The sequence below is a fragment of the Grampus griseus genome, assembly GCF_964374135.1.
Source record: "Grampus griseus genome assembly, chromosome: 1".
Classification (NCBI taxonomy): domain Eukaryota; kingdom Metazoa; phylum Chordata; class Mammalia; order Artiodactyla; family Delphinidae; genus Grampus; species Grampus griseus.
Genome location: NC_139017.1, coordinates 139,115,954 through 139,139,779, shown reverse-complemented (window position 1 = coordinate 139,139,779; position 23,826 = coordinate 139,115,954). Strand labels below are relative to the sequence as shown.

Below are 23,826 nucleotides of genomic sequence, written 5' to 3'. Positions count from 1 at the left end.
GGCACCAAACGGTGTTGCTTCAGCTAGTAGTTAATGCTCCTTGACTTGGAAACGTTTTCAGTTCCTGGGAGCAGTATGGTGCCGTGAGGGCTCACGGCTCACCCCCCTAGTCTTCCTGCGACTGGGATCCGCATGCACCCTACTCCCAGCGCAATTTATCGTCCTTCAAGGCTCAGCAGGCTGTGGGCCCAGGGCCGAGGTGGACGTGTGGGGGGAACTTTCCGGGAAGGGGCCCAGCAGGGTCTTGGCTGGAGGCCCCGTTAGCCACGGCCCAGGACCCCTGGGTGGGAGAGTGAATGGAAAGGTACTCGCGCCTGGAGCGGTTGCAGAATCCTCTGTCGTGAGGAAGGAAGAGCTAAGAGGCACTTGGTGGAAGGGGCCCTCTCTCGGCCCTCCTTTCAGGTGCTGGGGCCTAGAGGGGGTCCAGTTCCACTTGGGAAGGCTGGGAACTAGGAAGTGTTGCGGGCTAGACACCCCGCCTTCCCCGTCTCCTGGAGCGGGGGGGGGGGGTCCCGGGCGGGGGTACGGCGGCCCCGCCAGGGCGGAGAGCGGGTGAGGGGTCCGTGCGGCGGCACTGCCTCCCCGGGAAGTGGGGCTCGGCCCAGTCCAACGCGGGGAGAGGCGGGCCCTCCCCTGCCCCCGCCTGCGGGGACCCTACGCCTGTGTCCGGGGGAGGCCGGCGTCCAGCAGATGCGCGCGGGGCGGGTGGGGTGGGGGGCGGGGGAGAGGCGGGGAGGAGAAAACCCACAACAAAACTTGCGTCGCCGAGCGCACGGCTGGACTTGAATGGAAGGAGTCCGCGCCAGCGGAGCGCAGCCGAGACTCGGGAGAGCGCGGTCGGCCGGCGGGGCGCGGCGCGGCGCGGGGGCGCAGCAGGTACCGGGCTCGGGCGGCCGGGTGGGCCGAGGGCCGGGGCCGAGCTGGGCAGCGGTCTCGGACTTCCCGCCTGGTGCGACGGCTCCAGCAGCTGGCCCGGCGGGGCCGCGCATCTCGCCCCATCAGTCGGAGCCCTACACGGAGGGCGCAGCCGGAGAGCTCTCCCTCGGGGGCGCGACCCCCCGCGATTCCCACCCCGCAGGGGCCTGTTTTCTCCCGCCAGAGGCTGGTCCCAGCCCCGGCCCCTCCTGCTGCGCACATCTGGAAAGAATCTGAGGGCGGATGGGGTGGGGGGTGGAGTGGAAGGACGCGGGCAGGCAACAGGGAATGTGGGGGGCAGGTGGAACCAGGGAGGGTCGAGGACCCCTGTACTTAGAGCCTGGGCGCTGAGTATGCCCGTGTCTTTCCACGTCAGCTCATCCCAGGTAGCCCACCCTTCGACCTCTTTACAGACAGAGAAACTGAGGCCTATAGAGGGACAGAGATCTGCCCCCAGGACGCGCAGACAGCCCGTGCGTCCCCCTCCCGACCTTCTCCTGGCTTGGCTCCCCGGCCCCGCGCCGTGCAATCGCTGAGCCAGAGCTCTCAGCTGGGGGCCTGGTATCAGTCTGTCTGTCTATCCGGCTGCCTCCCCGCTGGGACAGCAGGACTGAGCAGGGGGCAGGGGGATGGCCGCGGAGCGTGGGGTGGGGGGCGAGGCCGGCGCGCCCCGGCGAAAGCGGCCAAAGCCCCCAGCCTGAAGGTCCTTGAACCGCCAGGCTGGCCTGGGCTGAGGATAAGATCGTGGCGTTAGAATACCTGATGCGCTGTCAGGTGGAAGAGGGGGCTTCAGCGAGCTCCTGGTGGCCCCCGGGGCTGGGGCCGAGGCTGGGGGTGGGAGGCAGCTGCAGCCTGAACTTCAGGAGAGGAGCAGACACAAGCGTGCATGCGTGTGGCACTGACCGTCCCGATCCGGTCCGGGAGGCGCAGAAGGATACGCACCAGGCGCTTGCAGGGCATCATGGAACGTCGGAGGGTCACGCAACCTGAGCGTCTGCTCTACGACTTAGGGCTGGCTGGGGAAGGTGAAGGTGTGGTCGACTCAGCTACATAAGGCACCACGGGAGCTCCTGGGTGGTCATGTCCCCTTTTAGGGCCCGGGGCCCAGCCGATTCTAAACTAGAGTGCAAGTTAAGAAATGTCAGATTCACATGAATGCTTTCATGAAATCTTGTGGGAGCATACTTTGTCCCTTCTAACTGAATCTTGGGACAGGGGTGACTAATGGAGGCACCTTTAGGCCTGGCAGAGTCCTACGTAAGAGCTCCAACCATGATCTGCTTACAACCCTTGATAGCTCCCTATCATCAACCCGTTAGCAGAGTGCCTGATGCCCTTGGAGACTTGGACCTCGATTCCCTGTTACCCTTCCTTAAACATACCCCCCTCTTTGCCCTCCCCATACTGTGCCTTTGCTCATACCCTGTCCTCTGCCCTGAGTGCCTTTCCTCCCCTTTGTCCACCTGGAGAACTCCTCCTCAGTCTTCAAGACCGGCTCAGGGCTCTGAGCAGGAGTCAGAAGACACAAATTCTAATCCTGGCCTTGCCTTTAAAATACTAATCAGTAAACTGAGGAAATCAGACCAGATAATAATGCTGTAGCTCTTTCCAACCCTGCCTTCCACAAATACATTCCTTCATTCAGCAAACATTTCCTGAGCACCTGCCTGGGGAGTCAGGGAAGGCTCAGCTGAGCCCCGAAGGGTGCTGTGGGAGCATCAAGGAACTCCCTAATCCAGCCAAGGGGGCAGGAGCAGCTTCCCAGGGCAGGAACGTGTGAGTAGGAGCTTGCTGGAGATGGGCAGCAGTGGGAGCCTCTTTGTGCTTTAGTTTCCTCATCTGCAAAATAGGAAGACTAACTCTTGGCCTTGGGATTTCTGTTATAGTCAATAAGAAGCAGCTGTTCAGGGCCCAGCACAGAGCAGGTGGTCAGCAAATCTTTACTGGATTTGAGTGGAGAAGGAAGGTGGTGCTGGGGTTTGAGGATCTACCTCCTGATTTGGATCTCCCTTCCCCTTCCTTCTTCTAGTCCTGCCTTAATCCCCCACTTAAGCAGTTCAGGACCTTAAGGTTTGGTTCCCTGGGGTGAGTGGGTGGGTGGGTGACAGCGGGTCCCAGGTACTTCCTCAGTAACAGTAACCCCAAGTATGTTGCGCTTGCTGGGTGCCAGCATCAGCTGGGCACGTCGTTTCATTGACGCCTCACGAGGAGCTCTCATCTCCATTGCCCAGACCAGTAAACAGAGGCTCAGAGCAGTGAAGTGACTTGTCCAGGCTCACACAGCAGTCAGGATTGGAACCACTCACCACAGACGGAGCTGCCCTTCTCGCCCAGCATTTGCTGTCGCTCACCAGGGGGATTCCTCACTCTGGGGACTTCCAGAGACTAGGAAGGCTCTCTCCTCCGTTCTTCCACACCCAGCTCCAACATGGCTAGGCACAAAGAAGGGGCTTTGGGGGCTTATCTTGCTCCACATTCTTAGAGAAACAAAAAAAAATTGAGACTCAGATGGGTCAGTGATGTCGCCAAAGTCACACAGTGAACTAGGTGATGGAGCTGGAGTTGCCCAGGATCCCAACATCCTGAGGGTGGCTGGCCAAGCTAGGAGGAGGGGGACGTGGCACTGGGGCCACTGCTCTCCAAGCCCTGTCTGTTCTTCCTCTCTCTCCCTTGAATCCACCTCCTTCTCTCCATCCCTGCAGCCCAGCACCTCCCTCTGCCCAGACCAGGCTTATTATCCGTTGCCTGCACCACGGCACAGCCTCTGAGAGCTCCCCACTGGTCCCTCCATAAACCTGCCTATGCCACACTCCAGCTCTTCAATGGCTCCTCGTTTCTCCTAAGATAAGGGTCAGTCTTCCTAACCCGGCTTTCAAGTTCTTTCTTGGCTTGGACTGTGGCCCCTGCCCACTTGCATCTCTCCCAGTCCCCACACCACACCAGACACTCTAGTGAGCTTTGTAGCGGTAACATGGGCTCTCTTGCCCCAGGGCCTTTGCACATGCTGACCCCCTTGCTTGTATCACCCTTTTCCTTTTGCCTAATATTCATCCTTCGTGGCTAAATAAAGCATCACGTTTTCTTGGACGTCTTCTTGGCATCGGGCAGACTTAGGCATCGGGCACACCTAGGCCTTCTCTGGGTCCCTATGGACGCTAGATTCCCTCTGTCACACCTCTGATGACACTGGGATTATAATACTTAATTTACACATAATGTCTAGACCACCGCTGCCCATTAGAAATATAATGTGAACCACAAATGCAAGCCACAAGTGTGGAATGTAAAATTTTCTAGAAGCTACGTTAAAAAAGTAAAATGAAACAGGCAAAACTTTAATGATTTAACTCAAAATATCCAAAATATTATGTAATCACTATAAAAATAAATGAGATATTTTATAAGATATCGTTAATATTAATGAGATGTTTTACTTTTTTGTACTAAGTGTGTGAAATCCACGTACACTACCTTTTATACTTATAGCACCTCTCGGTTTAGAGTAGCCGCATTTCAAGTGCTCGGTAGCTACACGTGGCCACCACATCGAGCAGTGCAGGTGTGAGCTCTTTAAGGATAGTAGACATACCTGAGTCGTCTGTCTGGGTCCTTGGTGCCCAGCTGTGCTTGGCCCAGGGAAGGGCCTCATGGCTTTGTGGTTAAGACTCAGGCTGGGAGCTCAGCCTTGCCACTTAACAGCTGTGTTACATTGGCCAATCCCACTGGGCCTCGGCCCCTCATCTATAAAGTGGTGAGGATAACATTTTCAATATGGTTCATGATGTTAATATAAATTAAATATTTTTACAGATACAGTTTAGAGATCTTTATAGATATGAAACTGAAGGTGAGTGTACAGGGTATGTGGGGAGGATCCTCCTCCTTGGCCTCCTGCCCTGATTGAATCTGGGGCCTGGGCCTGTGCCCATACTCCGCCTCCCGGAGTCTGGATCCGCAGTAGGGTCAGGCAGGCAGGCAGGCAGGGTGGGGAGACTCTGGTCTAATGCTGGTGGCGCCAGGGGCTGAAGGCTGTGGACCTAGCTGGGGGGTTATAATGTGCCCTGGGAATGCTGGTCTGTAGACTGGCCAAGGATTTATGGCGCATTTGGTCAGGGCACGGAGCAGCAGGGGTGTCGTAGGGCAGGCAGGGCCGGGCTGCAGCATGCATCGCTCACTGCAGCCGATGGAGCCTGGGAGCTGTGTGCTGGGCTCCCTGGTGCTCTGCTGGGCCAGTGGCTGGGGCCCAAGTCTGCTTAGGCCTTCTGGACATGCCTGTAGGGTCAAGCAATCCAGGCTGCCAGCCCTCTTCTCTCTCCTCACAGCTTTCTTTCTGGGGCCTCGTGCACTTTGGGGCCCCTTTTACAGGGCTCACCCAGTCTGGTGGGCAGTGGTTATTGTAGTGGGGTCTGCTGCCTCCTGACTACAAAGGGCAGGGGCCTTGTGTACTTTACCTGTATCTTCCATGCCCAGCACAGGGCTGGGGGCAGCTGGGGCCTCACCTTCGGTAGCTGGCTGAGCCAACGAGTAAGGCAATGCAGTATCTGAAATACCACAGCAGTCACAGGGCAGCAGGAATTCACAGGAGGCTAGGAGGAGGAGGGCCACATCTGGGAGGAGGTGGGCCTGGGACTGGACCAGAAAAGCGCAATCAGGAGCTACACGGGAAAGGGAAGAAGCAGGGGGTTCTGAAGTGGCGAGTGGTGTGGTTGGGATGTGAACAGTGCCCATGGATCAGATATTAGTGGTAGAGCTAACTAGCAGAGAGCTAACATCTATTGAGCACTTACTGTGTGCAGTACGTGCATCTCACTGACTCTCACAGTATCCCCAGTAGGACAGCTCTGGGGCCACCCAATGGACGGGTGAGGAAGGTGAGGTTTAGAGGGTGGCAAAACTTGCCCAAAGTCACACGGCTGATAAGAGCCAGAGCTGGGCTCGAAGCCCCAGCTCTCTGGCTCCAGAGCCTGCTTTCTTAACCAGACATCAGTGTCATCACCGAGCTCCCAGGGTGCCCAACCCTCCCAGGCCCAGCATCTCGTCAGACCCTTCTAACCACTCTGGGTTGTGATCCCTGCTCTAATGGTGGGGAGAGAGGCTCAGACTGCGGCAGGTGCCCCCAGGCCTGGACGCTTGTCTTGCACCTGCGTTCATAATCACTGCAGCAGTGATAGCAGCGCCTCATCACCTAACGGGTGCTAGGTGCTTTGCATCTGCTATCTTGCTGACTCCTCCCTGGAGCTCTGAGGTTAGATATATTATCTGCATTGTAAGATGAGGAAACTGAGGCTCAGCAAGGTCAGAGCCACTAAGTGATAGAGGGGGACGTGAACTGGGGTGTGTATGACTCCAGAGTCAGTGTACCTGAGCTACCACCTGTTACAACTTACCACCCCCCAGACGTGTTTTCTAAGTGAGTCCCTGTAAAGAGATCTCCAGGGACCAGCCCAGAGCCAAGCCACACCCATGGCTGCCTGGAGGATGAAACCCCAGCATCTTCCTCAATGACCTGAGGCCATCCCTATACCCCCTTTCCCTGCTGTCCCAAGGGAACATGCTGGGGAGTGGTCTCTTGCAGGTGGCAGTGGTCACGTGAGCAAAGCTGGCCTTGGTGAGGGCAGCTGAGGGTGTAAGCAGGAACAGGACTTGGGGGGCTCTGGGGGCAGCAGCAGCTCCATTCACTAATGACTGCTCTGTGCCTGGCACAGAGAGACAGAAAGTGGCTCACAGCCCTGTGTGGGAGAAAGACAATATCACATATTCAAAACCCAACCGAACTCATGCAAAGCCCTGGGGCAACAAAGTGATGCAGAGCCCTGGGACATCTCAGAGTTACCTCAGGGGATCTAACACTGGAGTTGGTTCTTGGAGAAGTTGCGGATTGCACAGGAGAGGGGGAGGGTGTTCTAGGCAGAAGGAACGCACATGCGAAGGCCTGGAGGGAGGAGCTACTCTTACTAAACAGACCTGTGTAAGCGAGGCAGTTGAGGGGGGGAATTGGAAAAGAGGCAGAGCCACGTCCTGAAGATCCTAGAATGGCAAGCTGAGGAGCTGGGACACACCCTGCTGGTGCTGGCCCACCATGGCCTGTGGCTGCTGGAGGAGGGACAGGGCCTCAGCACTGCCTGTGCCAGGGCAGCGAGAGCTCAGCAAAGTCCAGGCCAAGCCCTGCAAGTCACAGTTCTTCCTGGGCCTCAGCTTTCCTTTCTGTGAAATGGGGGTACAGATTCCTTGCGGCCAGGCCCGGTGAGGGTTGTGGGAGGCTTTGCAGACCTGCCTAAGGACAGGGCTTCACTTCACCCCGACCCCTCCAGAGGGCAGCCCTGAGGGGGTGGGTGGGAGGGGAGGGCGGCAGCCAGCAGGTCAGATGCATGCTGAGGACAGGGTCCAGAGTGGGCTCTGCCTTGTGGCCTTGAGGGCCCCATTATGGCTTTCGTGGGCCCTGGTCCTCTGCCTGCTCTACCTGACAGGTTAGGTCAGCCCTGGCGCCCAGGTGGGTCTGACTTGACCCCTCCCGCAGGCACCATGGCCCGGAGCGGGGCGCTGCTGCTCCTGCTGCTGTTGCCGCTGCAGCTGCAGCTGGGACCGGGGCTCGCCGTGAGGGCCCCTGTGTTTGGCCGAAGTGGAGCCCCCAGCCTGAGCCCTGAAGAGAATGAATTCGTGGAGGAGGAGCCGGTGCTGGTCCTGAGCCCTGAGGAGCCGGGGCGCGGCCCACCCACCATCGACTGCCCCCGAGACTGTGCCTGCTCCCAGGAGGGGGTCGTGGACTGCGGCGGCATCGACCTGCGCGAGTTCCCGGGGGACCTGCCTGAGCACACCAACCACCTGTCCCTGCAGGTGAGGCCGGCGCCGCGCCAGCGGTCACCAGGGCCCGCCCCCCACACGGTGACTCCCGCCCCAGAACCACCCACGCCGCAGGCCCGGCTCTTGCCCGGGGCTCCCATCCCCCGACGCAGGGCAGGTCAGACTCGAGGAGGCTGGCTCCACCACGGGCCGTGACCCCCTACCCCCCGGCCCGCGTCCCAGGCACAAAGCACAGTGACCTCATGACCTGCTTTGTCCCACGGGAGGAGTCTGGGCTGAGGCCCTGTCAGCAGAGTCAGGCCCTGAGAACAGACACAGACCTGCCCGGCAGCTGACCCTCTGGACAGTCAGGGCACCTCAGACTCCATTACAGGCCGGGAAAGTGAGAGCAAAGCAGACCCCCCTGGAGCACCCTGGGGGCTCAGGGTACAGAGTGCTCTCCCCAGCTGAGGCACAGGCTGGATTTTAGAACCTCAGGACTTGGGACACGGCATTCCAGACGGGGACTCTGGGAGCGCTGGTGCGCCCATGACACCCTCGTGCAGCCCAGCAGCCCTGGGGGAGAGGGAGGGTCTGTCGCACCCATTTCCAGAGACCAGGCCCAGTGAAGGAAAGTGACTGGCCCACCGTCATGTAGCCTTGTGGGTTCTGGGCTGGCCAGTGGTGGGAGCCCAAGACCGGGGTAGCTGCCCCGGTGAGGGAAAGGGTGAGGGAAAGGGACGAGCTGAGGGCAGCCCTTATTGTTGCTTCATTCATCGAATAGCTCCTGTGTACCTGCTGTATGCTTCTGCTCCTACGTGGGGTGCTGGGCATGTAGGGAGGTCTCGGACATGCTCTGCCCTTGAGGCTCTCACAGTCTGTGAGGGAGGCAGAGACCTAAACAGGTAGAGATAACAAATAGAGATAGAAGGACTAGTGCTGTGAGGCCAGGGCAGCTCCTCCTAATCCAGCCCCCGATCCAACCCAGGAAGGCTTCTGGAGGAGGTGGTACCTGACCCAGGTTTTAAAGCATCTCAAGGGAAGTGGGGTCTACAGGGTGTAGAAAGGGAACTAAAAGTAGTTTCTGGCTTGGGGGAGGGGAGAATGGGCTGGGACACCTGTCACTAAGTGGGAGCATGCAGGGAGCAGGTGTGCAGGGTAGACCACATTCCAAGTTTGAACTGCCTGTGGATGCCCATGTGCGTGTGCGCGGGACTCCTAGAAGGGGGACCCACACCTCTGTTGTTACTGCTGAGCCTGCAATGCCCACATCTGGGCCTGCTTCAGAGCCAGTCCCCAGGGTTTGTCCACCATGGGGCAGAATCCCAAGGGAAGCGCCCAACACAGGGACTGGCTCCTGGGACTCTGGCTGAGGGTGGGTGCAGGCCTCTAATGGGGCAGCACCCCCTCATGCTGCCTCCTCACCACCCCCATCCCCCTACTCCCCAGAACAACCAGCTGGAGAAGATCTACCCCAGGGAGCTCTCCCGGCTGAATCGGCTGGAGACTCTGAACCTCCAGAACAACCGTCTGACTTCCCGAGGTGAGGGGTCACCCAGAGCTGGGCACCAGGACCCCAGGCAGGGAACTGGGGGCCCATGGGGAGAGCCCCGCCCTGCAGACCCTGGCATATGCAAAAGAGCAGGCCTAGGCTGGGCCGGCATTGGGGCCCCATGGCAGGGGCTCCCTGTGGTTGATTGCCTAACAGCCGCCACTGGGTGTTTCTGAGACCCAGGCGTCCGATCCGGGGAGAGGCTTCAGAGCAACTCAGACTCCAGGGCCTGAAGGGTCACAGACTCTTCAGTTCACAGAAGGCCTTTAGAATCAAAGAGTGTAGAGTCCTCAAATTTTAAAAAGTTATTTTTCTGATGATGAAAATAGTTTCTGATTATAGTAGAAAATTTGGAAATATAGAAAATAAAATGGAATAGAAAAAACCCACTCATAATTCTGCCACTTGGAGTTTAGTCACTATTGACATGTTGGTATATTTCTTTCCATTTTAAGAAAAAGCATAATTTATATACCATAAGGTTTACCCGAATTAAATGTACAATTTGATGAGTTTTAGTAAGTTTATATGTTGTACAACCATCAGCAGAATTCAGTCCAGTCCTTTTTCTTTGTGTTTTTAAATTCATAGCTGGTCTGATAGTATGGATATTATAACTATTAGAACTGCTTTGTTTCATTTAGCAATTAGCTCAGCCGCAAATTTCATGTTGCTAAAAGCTGTCCGTGGCTATTACTTTACACAGGGTATTCTGTGGAGGGATGCTGCACAGTTTATGTAACTGTTCCCTCTAGTTAGATACTTGGGTGAGTCCCAGCATCTGAGGGTCTGGGAGCCCAGAACCGAGTGTCAGAGGCCGACTTCAGGACTGGAGAAGGGCCAGCCTGGCTGGGCTCCCAGTGACAGCCCAGTTCTGACACTGCATCTGCCAGATGGGGCAGGGGAGGGCCAGGTGGGGTGGAAGCTCAGAGGCCACAGCCCTGCCCTGCCCTGCTGTGGGGCTGGGTATGAAGAGGACCCTTCTGGGGCTGCCCCCAGGGAAGCACTCCTTCCTGGCATGTCCTCTGCCCTGTGTCCTGACCTTACGGGGGCCCATTCCCACCCAGGCTGCCCTGAGTAGGTGAAGGATCAGTCATTTCTCAGTGGACACTTCCCATCTGCTCTTCTCAGCAGATGGGAAGTGTCTCAGGGTCCCTGAGAGCCAGGGGAAGGAAAAGGGGCTGGGCAGGCCTGTTAGGAGGGGCTGGGAAGGGGTCAGAGCCACACCTGCCCCAGGGAGTACCTCCCGGTCCTGTCAAGTGGGGTGCATGCGGGGGCGGTCAGTGCTCACGTGCTCCCCTGTAGCATCTCCTTCATCCAGGGCTCTGACCGATGCCTGTCCTTTGAAGGGCTCCCGGAAGAGGCATTTGAGCATCTGATCAACCTCAATTACCTGTACCTGGCCAATAACAAGGTGAGGGGCCTGCAGCAGGGCAGGGTGTCGGGGGCTAAGCTCAGGGAACTTTCACCAGGGCCTCTTCTGGGCTGGCTGCTGGGTTCCTGTTGCTGCTCAGACATGGCCCAGACCCAGGGCTTCAGAGCGGTCAGATAATGGCAGAGGCTGAGACCTACATCGGCGTAGTGGGGTGAGAGCTCATCCCCATGGGGAGGGAGCGCTGGAGGGCTTCCTGGAGGAGATGGCATTTGAAGGGCCATGAAGGGTAATAGGATTTCAGCCAGAGGCCTCAAGGGGGAGGGCATCACAGTAGAAGGGACAGCATGAGTGAAGACATAAAGGCACTCAACCTCAAGATATTTGGCCTGCCCCAGGGTCTGTCGTGGCCCCCTCTCTCTGAACACTCAAGGAGACTGTCTCTCCTCCCTGGTCTGTAACACCCATCTACATCATGGCCACATCCAGAGGCAGTCTCCAGCCTTTCCCCTACTCCCACTTGAGACTCAAAGGTCCACCTGCCTCCTCAGCATCTCCTCCAGATGTTTAATAGAAGTAGAACTGGTGCTTCCCGCCACAACCCCCAAACCCCAGTCCTCCCGTTGTCTCCCCACCTCTGGAAAGGGCATCTCCAACTACCTGCAACACCACTGGTCAGAGCCACAAATCCAGGAGTGCTTTGCTCACGCACGTGTGGTCCCACTGCAGGCCCTCAGCTCCCCCCACCCACCAGCCCAGGACCGCCATCCCGCAGCGGGACACAGACGTGGAGCCCCTGCCTCCTCGTTTGCTGCCCCTTCTCCTCAGAGCAGCCAGAGGGGCTTTACAAAATCGTGCCTCACTTCTACTTCTCCATCTCCCCTCCCCACTTAAGACCCTCCTGTGGCTTCACCCTTGGCCCAGGAAGAAACCCACACGTCTCCCCAAGGCCCGCAGATCTGTGTGGTCTGGGCCCACCTGCCTCTCTTATCTCCCCACTGGCCCCGTCACACTCCGCTTCACCCCCAGGCCTGGCAGACCCCACACACAAGGCCTCTGCTCGCTGCCCCTGCTGTGTGGGGGCTCTCCCCACAGACAGCATTTAGGGTGCTGTCATGCCTTAAGTGTTACCTGTTCTCCAAGCAACCAACCCAGTCGTTCTCTGTCATCAGTCTGTTTGAATTCCCTGCAGAGCCGTGATCACTCTCAGATACTTTTATTCCTGTTCATTCACTAGGATGTCAGCTTTGGTACTGGAGGTGGAAGCAGGTATCTCTGTATCTTGTTCCCTAGGACATGTCCAGCGCCTTGAACTGTGCCTGGAATATTGCCTTGAACTGTGCCTGGAATATTGCAGACTCAGGGACTACTATTGAGTGAATGAAGGGTAGACACTATGATCTGGGTCTGGGGAAGTGTGGGTGCTCACTGTGGCTGCACAGAGGGCCAGTGTCAGGGGGCAATGAGGGGAGAGACCAGGAGAACAGGCAGAGCAGGGGACAGGCTGGAGAGCTTGGAGTGCCAAGCTCAGGACTATGGGGAGCTGATTTTGTGTTACTGGGGATTTGAGAAAGATGGCTCTGGTTGCAGGGAGGAGACGAATTGAAGGGGCTCAGATGAGCAGCAGGTAGTGTAACTCAGCGGCGGCCTCTGACCTGCCACTGGTCCTTGTACCCAACTCTTTCCTTTCCAGCTGACCTTGGCACCCCGGTTCCTGCCAAATGCCCTGATCAGTGTGGACTTTGCTGCCAACTATCTCACCAAGATCTACGGGCTCACCTTTGGGCAGAAGCCAAACTTGAGGTCAGAGGTCAGAGGGGGGCCCTGGGCTTAGGCTGGAGAAAAGGGAGGAGCTGAGGCAGAGGCTGCCAGCCCTGAGTGGGGCCCAGGGGCCCAGACAGGCCCTGGAGGAGGGGCATGCTGTGCAGAGCAGGCATGATGCCCCATGCTCAGGGCTGCGGTGACAGACGCCCTGGGCTGCAAGGGCACAGGATCTGGAAGACTGACCCCTAAAAGATGAGGAGGAATCAGTACAGGAGGCGGGGACAGAGGGTGATATCTGGGGAATTGCGGGGAGCCAAGTGAGGGTGTTTCCCTCCTTCCCCAGCCCCCGGGGGAAGGGAGCATCTTTCAACAGGCAGAGCCATCCCTCGCTGAGAGCTGCTTTGGGAGGAGTGAGGGCCCCCAGCACAGGTGTGTGAGCAGTGCAGGGTGGTGTTGGGGAGGGAAGGTGCTGACAACCTCCGGTGCCACTCTGTCCCTGAATCTGTCACCTCGATTCTCTCCATTCCCTGGAGGAGCCAGAGTTGCTGTGCATGGCCCCTTCCCACAGATGAGAAGGCTGAGGCCCAAGAGAGGCCATGCAGCAAGAATGAGCTATATCGCCTGCGGATTTCTCTTGTTCCTTATCTTCTCTCCTTGTAGCATGGTGGCTCCGTGAGGGCAGGGGCTTGTTGGTTCTGTCCACTGCTATATCTTTAGGATCTAGAACAGTCTTGTCACCTGGAGGCACTCATTGTATATTTGCTGAATGAATTGAGGGATCACCTCCTCTGAGCCAGGATCCTGTGCTGGGCACAAGGGACAAAGAGGTGATAAGGATAGGACCGTTCTCACGAAGTCCACAGAACTCAGAGACAGCTGTGTAAAGCCGACAGGCAGGGACTCCAGGGCTGCAACACTAGGGGAACAACTGAGAACCTTGAAGGATATAGAGGAGCAGGAACTTGGGGTCAGGAAATCCTGTTTCTTCCACTAACTTGTGGGGTGGGTCCTTGGTCCCCTCGGCTATGTAGGGGGGACTGGATTTGGGGGGGTCTGGGGTTCTTGAGATGGGAGGAGGGTGCCCTGGGCCCCAGGCCCAACCTGAGCAAGGTCTGGAGCCTCACCGGGTGAGATGGTGCCGGGGCTGGGAGGCCTGGGTGGGTGAGCACCTGTGCCTCACGCCCTAGGTCTGTGTACCTGCACAACAACAAGCTGGCGGACGCTGGGCTGCCGGACAACATGTTCAATGGCTCCAGCAACGTGGAGATCCTCATCCTGTCCAGCAACTTCCTGCGCCACGTGCCCAAGCACCTGCCACCTGCCCTCTACAAGCTGCACCTCAAGGTGGGAGGGAGAGGGTAGGGAGGAGCACTGCCACAGCAGGGACCCACAGCAGGGGAGGAGCCCGGTCCCACATGGGCACAGCGGTAAGGCCGTGGGGCCTTGAGCGCGTGCCGGCGGGCACAGCGTCTGCAGAGGAGAAACAAGCAGAAGCCCGGGCACCTGGCTGTCAGCCCCACATGGAGTACTTTAGGCCTGGGCCCCTCCCCGTGGCTCTGCCAGACCCCGCTCCACACCTCATCCCAAGGCTCTGCCCTTGCCCCTTGGCCGTCCCTCATGCTCCCCTCCCTACCGTCCCACCTCTCAGAACAACAGGCTGGAGAAGATCCCACCAGGGGCCTTCAGTGAGCTGAGCAACCTGCGTGAGCTGTACCTGCAGAACAACTACCTGACTGATGAGGGCCTGGACAACGAGACCTTCTGGTGAGCCCCTACCTGGGCCCTCAGTGTGAGCTCGGCACCCAGGAAGCCCTTCCCAGGGCTCACATGGCCGGGCCCTTGCCCACCTGCCCCTGGCCAGTTTCCAGAGAAGGAACTTTGAGACTTTTGCCTTTACTGACATTTCTGTCCCCAAGAATAATGTTATGTAAGGCCTGCCAAAATTCTAGTAAGGCAAGGAAGTGTTTGCAGAGGCTGTCTTCTTCGTACAAAATAGAAACTCAGACATTCTTGTTGAAGGCAAATCTATTTTCAGTTTTTAGGGCCCGGGTAGCCTAAAAGGACAAAAGGCGTTAGTAAAACAATTAGTTTTCAAATAAACTCTTATGTGTCAGAAACCATGCTAGATCCTTCCTATACCAATATATCATGGAATCAAACCAGTGAGAGGCTCGGAGACGATTGAGGTCCCCCAGTCAGCTAGCGGCGGAGCTGGGATGGGTTAGAGGCAGGTCCCCCGCCACCTCCCTTGGGAATAATGTTGGAAACAAGTGCCATGTGGGCTCCTGCCCACTGGCCTGATCCCCCGCCTCCCTCCAGGAAGCTCTCCAGCCTGGAGTACCTGGATCTGTCCAGCAACAACCTGTCGCGGGTCCCGGCAGGGCTGCCGCGCAGCCTGGTGCTGCTGCACCTGGAGAAGAACGCCATCCGGAGCGTGGACGCAGACGTGCTGACCCCCATCCGCAGCCTCGAGTACCTGCTGCTGCACAGCAACCAGCTGCGCGCGCAGGGCATCCACCCGCGGGCCTTCCAGGGCCTCAAACGGCTGCACACGGTGCACCTGTACAACAACGCGCTGGAGCGCGTGCCCAGCGGCCTGCCCCGCCGCGTGCGCACCCTCATGATCCTGCACAACCAGATCACCGGCATCGGCCGCGATGACTTTGCCACCACCTACTTCCTGGAGGAGCTCAACCTCAGCTACAACCGCATCACCAGCCCGCAGGTGCACCGCGATGCCTTCCGCAAGCTGCGCCTGCTGCGCTCCCTGGACCTATCAGGCAACCGGCTGCGCACGCTGCCGCCCGGGCTGCCGCGCAACGTGCACGTGCTGAAGATCAAGCGCAATGAGCTGGCCGCCCTGGCGCGCGGGGCGCTGGCCGGCATGGCCCAGCTGCGGGAGCTCTACCTCACGGGCAACCGGCTGCGCAGCCGGGCCCTGGCCCCCCGTGCCTGGGCCGACCTCGCTGGTCTGCAGGTGAGGGGGCGGGGCGAGGCGGGGGCAGGGCCGTGCCCATGTGGGGGGCTACTGGTCTGGCTGCCCTGAGCCCACCCATCTGCTGGGCCCGGATGAGGGGTGGGCGGGATGGCTGGGCCGTGAGGGAGGTACCTGCTGGGCAGTCTGGGCCTTAGGGTAGGGGGTCTGGGCCATACCCAGGGTATGGCGGGCTCGCGGTACAGGAGCGCAGGGTAGAGCTCAGCGGGCATGGCTAGGCAGAGCTCACCACCTGCAGGGACAAGCTTGAGGAGCCCTGTGGGGATAAGGGGAGGTCATGGCTGCAGGTGCGGGGGGCACTGGGCATTGTTCAGGAGGACTGGGGGGCAGGGACAGTTCAGGTGGCATGGGAGAGTGGAGCTCACCTCCCTGTGGGCAAAGGATAGGTGCCTAGAGAAGGCTGGGCTTGGGGCAGGGGAGGACGGCAGGCCCGTGAGGGGTGCTGACCTCACCAGTCTGCAGAGTCTAGGGGGGTGTACTTGAGGCTTCTGGGACTGGTCAGTGAGTGTGGCTCCCGTGGCCAGAGCTGAGACAGGAGGGCTATCTGGCCACGTGAACTGAGCCTCCTTGGTTACAAGTGAAACCTGCCGACCCAATGAGGGGCGGAAAGGGAACTTCATTAGAGAAACCTGGGAGGCTCTGCTGCCTTACCAGGCCCCTCTCTCCCAGATGTCCTTAGGCCTTCTCTTCCCTTTTCCTCAGGGCTGTGCTCAGATATCAGCTCCTTGGGAGGTCTTCCATCACCACCTGCCACCTTCCTCTGCTTTGATTTTCTTCATAACCCTCATCCCTTCCGACAACAGATCATCTGTTTGCTTGTTTGTTGTCTGCTCTTCCTGCTAGAAAAAGGGGCGGGCATTTTAGTCTGTTGTGTTTCCTGCTGGACCAGGGCCCTCGTTGTGATAGGTGCATAGTACATGCTTGTGTGGGGAGCTGTCAGCGTGGGTATGTCTGAGGGGAGTACAGGGGAGAGGCTCTGAGAGTGGGAGGCTGGGAGGTGGGGCAGAACCCTGAGGGTGGAGTTGGGGGTTGGCAGCTGGCCCTGCAGGAGCAGCTGGGGTCTCTCCCAACCCAGACAGCCCGCCGAGTGCCAGACACCAGGATCCAACCACCTGTGCCGGTCTCTCTTGGGTTTTCTTAAGGGGCCCAAACCCCATTATCCTCTCTTCCACATTTGCTCCTTCTGCTGCATTTTCTAACTCGCTGAAGTGGGTAACATCCACCCAGGTGTCCACAGGAAACGTGGATGCTGCCCTGACACCCCCTTTGCACGCTGCCTGCCCTCCAACACCCATTGTCACTAAACCCTGCCAACTCTACCATCACATCTCCCCATCTCTCCACTTCTCTCCATCCCTACTGCTCATACCACTAAGTCAAGCCTTCCCCATTTCTTTCCTGGACCCCAGCTTCCTAGGAGCGCTCCACTCCTAGATTCCACATGCAGTCAGAGGGTATCTTGAAAAAAACACGCTCACCTTACACTCCCTCCCAGGACCCTTCTGTGTCTCCCCGCTGCCTTTAGAACCCAGACCAGCACCCTTGCCACAGCCTTCAAGGCCTAGTCTGCCCCTGCTCCCAGCCTAGCATCTCAGTTTCCCAGGTGCACTGGGCTTTGTTCATCCTGTCACCTCTGCTGGAAGCACCTTCTCCACCCTGGTGGCACCTACTCATTCATTCATTCCACAAGCCTGTACCGAGCCTCACTATGTGCAGACACAGCTCTAGAACTGAGGACCCAGAGGGAAATAAAACAGCCCCAGGGTCACTACCCTCCTAGAGCTTATAATATACCTAGGACTCAGCTAAAGTGTCACCTCCTCCAGGAAGCCACCGGTGATAGGCTGGTTAGATGCCTGCCCAGGTGAGTCCAGTCGGGGATGGGGTGTCTTGTGGAGGGGGTTCTTCCTCTCACTGTTGGATCTTTCTACAAGCGGCTGCTCTTGTTGCTTCAGAGCCCCCACCTGTGCTGGCTGCCGTCTATTCCCTCGACCCGAGGCTGGATCGGGCCCCTCCCCCAGGCTCCCCCATCACAGCCCAGTTCCACTGCTGCTATTGTCAGATTGTTGTGTCCATCTCCCCTGCCAGCCTGGCTTCCTGAGCACGGAGGCAGCGTCTCAGTGGATTCCATGCCCCCAGTGCCCATGGGCAGGCACTGAGGATGTTTGGAATGAATGAGGAAGTGCTGGAACCATGTGGAAGGAACCCAGTGGGGAGCAGGGAGCCCTGCTGGGTAGGGGAGGTGACAAGGAGGCTCCCTCAGGTGACTGAAGCGAGTGCTCTCCCCTGGCCCTGAGCCCCAGCCTGTCAGGGTGAGGAGGGAGCTTAGAGATGATGGAAGCCCACCTGTGGCTGCACAGGTGTGTGTCGGGGCAAGGGTGCTGACAGCCCAAGGGGCAGGCAGTGAGTTGGGCCCGGGCACGTCCGGGTCTCCTGCCTGCTGCAGGTGCGTCCTTCTCCCTGGGAAAACTACCCCATTTTCCTGGCCACCTGCTTCCTGGACTCTAGGCCTGTGGTGACTCTGAGACTGACCAGCCTGGGGCCTGGCTGCCATGCCAGAGTCACTGTGGGCTTTGAACCCTTGCCCCTGGCCCCTGTCCACATGGCCCTGAGATCCACGAATGAGCAGCCCCATCTCCACCCTCATCTGACACCACTGAGGTGAGATTTAAAGATGGGAGGACCCCTAGCCCTTGCCCTTCTGGGGTCTTTAGTCTGATGGTGGTGACAGGTGTGTTAAGGAGGGAGGACTTTGACACCTAGACATCTTGGCCGTGAATTCCTGTGGGAAGGCAGAAGGAGCGGAGTAGGATGTACATCAATTAGAACAAGGGTTCGGAGTCAGGTGCACCGGCCTCCGGCCCGTACAGGCTGTATGGCCTGGGATAGATCTCTGACCCTCTCTAAGCCTCTGTTTCCCCATCTGGAAATGGGGATAATTATAGACCCCACCTCACAGGGTTATGAGATTTAGATAGGCTCTGGGGTTGGTGGGAGCTTGGCATGCTGTTAAGTGCTTTGGCTCCCCTGCTCGCCCCTGCAGCTGCTCGACATCGCTGGGAATCAGCTCACGGATATCCCCGAGAGGCTCCCCAAGTCGCTCGAGTACCTGTACCTGCAGAACAACAAGATTAGTACTGTGCCTGCCAATGCCTTTGACTCTACTCCCAACCTCAAAGGGATCTTTCTCAGGTAGGAGGTCCTCCGGGGCCCTGCACGTGCCCCTCTGGGGACTGGCCCGGCTCCAGCAGGGTAGTCAGGTCACATGGGAACCACTTGCAGGTAGGGGTCAGTATTTGAAGCCTAGCTTTCCTGCTGACCAGCTGTGTGACCCTGGGTACATCACAGAACCCCACTGAGCCCCTGCTTCCTCAGCGCTCAAGGGTGGGGACAGTCCTGGCCAGGCCTGGTGAGGTTCATAGGTTTGTGAAAGGGCTTTGGAAGATTTAAAAAGCAGAGCATGTGGGTGTTATTGATGTTCCTGTGGCAGGAGGGGACCACAGAAAGCATCTTCCCAATTTACAGCTGGGAAGGCTGAAGCCCAGAGAGCACAGGTGGCCACTGTGTCCACAGATGTCCAGGCTGGGCCTGGGCCTCAGATCCAGGACAGCAGATGTTCAGGTCCTCACTGGGTTCTGGGGGTTTCAGATGATTCAGGGGACCCAGCTACGCAAGGAGCTTCCATACAGCAGAGCCAGGGTGGTGCTTCCCACCATCCCCATCCCCCAAGTCAGAGAGGAGACAGACCAGAGTAAGGCAGTGTGTGCACTCCAGGGGGCTTTGTGGCCAGAAGGCCAGGCTGGGTGACGTCGGGGTGCAGTGTGACCTGTGCCTCTCGACTCCTGCAGGAGACCGAGGTGCAGAGAGTTGAGGGGGCCTGAGATCAGAGCCCAGCCTCCCCCTTCCCAAACCTAAGTGTGTCCCTGGCCCAGCTTGGCCCTGGCCTTGTCTGTGTGCCCCTCCACACCCGGCACCAAGGCGACTCCAGGCTGGCAGCGCAGGAGCCTCAGGCCTAGAGGTTAATGCCAAAGGGCAGGCAGAGAGGAGGTGTCTGTGTCTGCCCCCCCCAAGTCATAGTGAGAGCACATATGGGGGAGGCCTTCCCTCCGCTGCTCTGGGTCACCCCTCCCCCCAGCAGCAGCCACACTGAAGAGCTTGAGCTCCCCGTGACACCTGCGCTCCTGCGCCTCCTTTTGTGTTTGCCGCGCGTCTTCCCGGAGGGCCCGTCCCCCGTGCTCCACTTCTGGGCTGGGTCGGTGTGGGCGCGGTCAGGCCCCGGCACTGACCCCACGTGGGTGGCCTGCACAGGTTTAACAAGCTGGCCGTGGGCTCTGTGGTGGAAAGTGCCTTCCGGAGGCTGAAGCACCTGCAGGTCTTGGACATAGAAGGCAACCATGAGTATGGTGACGTTTCCAAGGACCGGGGCCGGTTGGAAGAGGAGGAGCAGGAGGAGGACGAGGAAAGGTGGTAGTGACAGGGTAGCCACACCTGACATAGGTAGGTGGTCCGTGCGGGGTGCGCCAACCTGCTTCACCAGGTTCCTGGCCCTGACCCCAGTCTAGGTCTTTCTGTCCTTTCCTCACCCTCTGTCCCCTGCTTCATCGTTCATTTTGCAAATCTGTTAGAGCACTTGGTGTGCTCAGGCCCTGAGTGAGAGGTCGGCTATGACAGTGCACCTGTGGGAGGCCGGCCGGAGCCGGGGGCCTCCATGCAGGGCGATGCATCCCTGATGGGACCCGCACAGGGGCTGGGATGGCGGGAGCAGGGAATGAATGTGGGGCCCCGGGAGGAGGCTACTGCTGGTTCCAAGCCAGAGATGCTGGGGGCAGACGGTAAGGATGCAGACAAGCAGCTGGGCCTGAAAGGAGTCTGGGGTGCACACTTGAGGAGCCCAAGTAGTCCTGCTGGACATGGGGTGAGGGAGAAGACAAGATACCAGTTCTAGCTTGGAATTCCAGGTGAACGATAGTACTGGGAGGAGCAGGTTTGGGGGGGGAGTGATGAGTTTGGAGGGCGCTGGAGGGGCTGCCCAGGGTGGGCTGGACATGTGGGTCTGGGGCTCAGGAGTGAGGTCTGGGCTGGAGATAGGGGTCCAGGCATCGTCAGCCTTGAAACAGTCACTGAAGCCACAGGAGGCTGGGGGAGCTTGCCTTGAGGGGGTGAGAGAGAGAGAGAGAGAGAGAGAGAGAGAGCGCAAGAGAGAGAGAGAGAGCAAGAGAGAGAGAGAGAGAGCATGGCAAGAGAGAGAGAGAGAGAGAGAGAGGGGAATGGGTGGAAGGAGCTGGGACAGAGCACCGGGGCACCGAGACAGGAGGAATGCAGGCAGCCCAGGACAGAGCGTAATTACACACGCATGCAACACAAACACCTGCACGTGCACACAGCACACCAACCCACATGTACACATGCTCACACCCACGTCTAAGCATGTACACACATGTTTAGCACAAAGCACACACTCAAACACACACCACACGTGCACACACAGACATGTATATACTCCATCGCACATTCACAGATGCAGGACAGGTGCACCATTGCGTGCACGTGTGTGCATGCGAGTACATGCGCACATGCCTCCCCAGGCACACGTGCCCTTGTGTGCACACGTGCACACACACATACGTGTGCATGCCCATTATGCCTCCATGCACAGGCTTCTCTGGAAGTAGAGGGAATCAGCCGTGCTTCTGACAGACTGATGGAGCCGAGCATGGCCACAGACTCACCGGATTTATCCACAAGGAGGTCACCATGACCTTGTGGGGAGCGGCTTCAGGGGCAAAGAGGGTGGAGAAAGCAGCTGGAAAGGAGAGGGTCCAGGGCGTGTAGACACTGCTAAGAAGTTTGACTGTGAAGAGATGAAAGAGGGTGGTGGTGGGAAAGGGGGCGTGAAGTTCAGGCAGGGCTCTGTTCATGTTAAGCCTTTTTTAAGGGATAGAGCTGGCTTGAGGGCTGATGGGGAGGGGCAGTGTGGAGGGGGGATTTAAAAATATAAGAGAAGAGAGCTGGGTGTAGCCATCCCTGTGGAAACAGGAGGAAGGACTGGCTTGGGCAGGAGGGTCAGTGCTCCTTTCACTGTGGCGTGAGGACAGAGGACCGAGTGGCTGCAGTTACACGCAGACTAGTGGCTTGGTAGCCGGACATGAAGTCACACCTGCCTGATGCACACCTCTCTGTGCAGCAGGAGGTGCTCAGCAGATGGGGGTGTGTGTGGAGACGATGACCAGTTGGATCCCTCCATGGCTGGGGGTTTTGGCCAGGTGTGTGGGACAGAAGGGCAAGGAACAAGGGAACTGAGGGTACTGGCAAGAGAATGGCTGCCTCGCAGAGGCTGGGGGTCAGGCTGGGAAGGGAAGAGGGTGCGGACAGGAGGGGTTGGTCTCCTGGGGGGGATGTTGGAGAGTGGGCACAGTGGTGGCGAGTAGCTAGGAGGAGAGGTGTGGTCAGGAGGGAGAGTCAGAGTGAGCCTAGCTGGGAGTCCTGGGGCCAGGGTGTGGCCGTGGGAGGAGGGCACGGGGCCACCGTTCAGAAGCTGAATTGAAGTGGGGCCTGGGTCAGAGAGAGGCCTGAGGGGGGTTGAGGATACCGTGGGTGGATGACAGAGGGAGGTGGGGAAAGGAGTCCAGAGGACAGAGAGAGCAGTGTGCTGGGCTGGCTATCCAAGCGTGGAGGGCAGGCCCAGAGGCAGTGCTCGGCAGTCATCTTGCTTGACTCCTGGGGCCCTGGGCCATGAAGCGGGAGCCCCTTCTCTCCACACATTGTCCTCAGGCAGAGCCAGGGGTCAGCGACTGGGGTGACTGGCCATTCAGTGAGGACGCTGTGGCCCTCACGAGGGGTACCCTGGGTCCTGGGGTGGAGGAGATCTGCCCCCTCTAGAGGACATTGGCCGCGGTCAGGTGTGCTGAGCGGGACCCTAGGAGAGGCCCTGGGAAAGGCCAGAGAGATCCGAAGTCCCTCCAGTCCACACCAGGCCCCCCAGGAGCACCTCCTAGTGGGTGACCCGCTGGCTCTGGACCCCCGGGGCACCTCCCCCTCAGGCCTGCAGTTGCCTGACCCTCCCAGAGCCCCCAGCTCTAATCTACCTGTCCCAGGCTGGTCGTGGTTGGTGGGTCTGCCCTGGCCTCCCCTGACTGTCCCGCGTGTTCTGCAGGATGACGGACCGCTGGAGCCTATCTGCAGCACGTGCCTGAGCCTTGTGCATCCCCACTCTGCCTCGCTCACGGACACACCCAGCGCAGCACCTGCCGGGTCCCCGCTCCACACACAGGCTGGACCCAGTCTCCCACACCCACCCCTTCCTGCAGCTCATCCGCAGCCAGACACATGCAGACACCACACCCACACACACCACACAGCCGCACATCATCCTCCAATGTCCCACTCTCGCCCCACACCCAACACCGCCATCACTCCCTGAGTCCTGCAGACTCGATGAAGGGTCTGACCTGCCCCGGCACTCATGGGTGCCTGTTCCCTGCCCTGTGGACACACATACATACACACACATACACGAGTCACATGCAAACAGCCCTCCCTGGCCTATGCCGCCGAGAGCTCTTGGCCCAGCCAGAAATGGCCAGAGCAGCTTGCTGTCTGACTGTCTGCCCGTCCGTCTGTCCCTTGCGGAAGACACAGAGTTACCTCCATCCTCTCTGCGGCCAGGTGCCTGCACCCTCTGGAATTCACAAAAGCTGGCTTTTGTTCCTTTCCCTCCATCTGGGGACAGGAACCTTCAGGACTGCTGCCCTGGCCCGCCCACCCGGCTCCCCACCACTGGGGCCGTCACTCCCCGCCAGGCCCTGGCCGGCTGCAGGCGCGTCTTTGATGGACCAGCCCCCCTGAGGCCAGAGGGAAGGTCAAGGGCCGCTAGGGCCCTTGGGCTGGAACTAGGCGGAGGCCACGGGGCTGGGCACAGCAAGAGCGAAGGGCCCAGCTGCACCGATGAGAGAACTTTTTTATTCTTTGGGCCTGAGGGGAGTTCTGGGTGCCTTTGGTTTTTTTTATTCTTTTTTAAGGAAAAAAAAAATGATAAAAACTTCAAAGCAGATTTTTCTTGTTACAGAAAAACTAATATAAAAGCATTACCCCAGTCTGGCAGCCTGTGGCCGTGTCTCTGTGTGCTTCCTGCCAGGTGCTGGGCTCATGCCTGGCCGGGTGGGCAGGATCCAAGCACCTCAGCACCTCTGGACCAGCAGGAGTCAGTGCAGAGTTCAGTTCTCGGGGCCCACAAAGCAATCACACAGGCAGAGGTCCAGGGACGCGGGGCTTAGTGGCAGGTAAGGCGGCCTGGAGGCAGGTGCAGCCCCTCAGCGGGGTGGAGGTCAGCAGGTTGGGACCACCACACTCGGCCGTGAGCTCACTCTGCACTCCCAAGGTCTGAGCATCCAAGCAAAGGGCTTGCGGGCTTCAGGCTGTGCAGGGCTCCTGTGCACTGAGTGGGCATTC

At 58.7% G+C, this 23,826-nt stretch overlaps 1 protein-coding gene across 2 annotated transcripts; it reads left to right on the top strand.

The window, feature by feature from the left end:
* The first annotated feature begins 769 nt into the window (after positions 1 to 769).
* Positions 770 to 23,471, top strand: PODN (podocan). 2 transcript variants are annotated; one of them, XM_082661070.1, is made up of 11 exons: positions 770 to 876; positions 7,433 to 7,749; positions 9,145 to 9,238; positions 10,597 to 10,661; positions 12,313 to 12,422; positions 13,571 to 13,727; positions 14,032 to 14,147; positions 14,703 to 15,360; positions 18,422 to 18,570; positions 19,687 to 19,875; positions 22,532 to 23,471. In XM_082661070.1, exons 2-10 carry the CDS (start codon positions 7,438 to 7,440, stop codon positions 19,847 to 19,849), a joined length of 1,824 nt encoding a protein of 607 aa, XP_082517196.1. In that variant the 5' UTR covers positions 770 to 876; positions 7,433 to 7,437; the 3' UTR covers positions 19,850 to 19,875; positions 22,532 to 23,471. The 2 variants fall into 2 exon arrangements, with proteins under 2 accessions (XP_082517196.1, XP_082517197.1); XM_082661071.1 differs by lacking the exon at positions 19,687 to 19,875.
* The last annotated feature ends 355 nt before the right edge of the window (positions 23,472 to 23,826 follow it).

Excerpts from the sequence above, each read along its gene's own strand:
- PODN (XM_082661070.1), top strand. The coding sequence starts at position 7,438 with ATGGCCCGGAGCGGGGCGCTGCTGCTCCTGCTGCTGTTGCCGCTGCAG. Across the intron at positions 7,750-9,144 it reads CCAACCACCTGTCCCTGCAG|AACAACCAGCTGGAGAAGAT; the intron begins GTGAGGCCGGCG and ends CCTACTCCCCAG. Across the intron at positions 15,361-18,421 it reads CCGACCTCGCTGGTCTGCAG|CTGCTCGACATCGCTGGGAA; the intron begins GTGAGGGGGCGG and ends TCGCCCCTGCAG.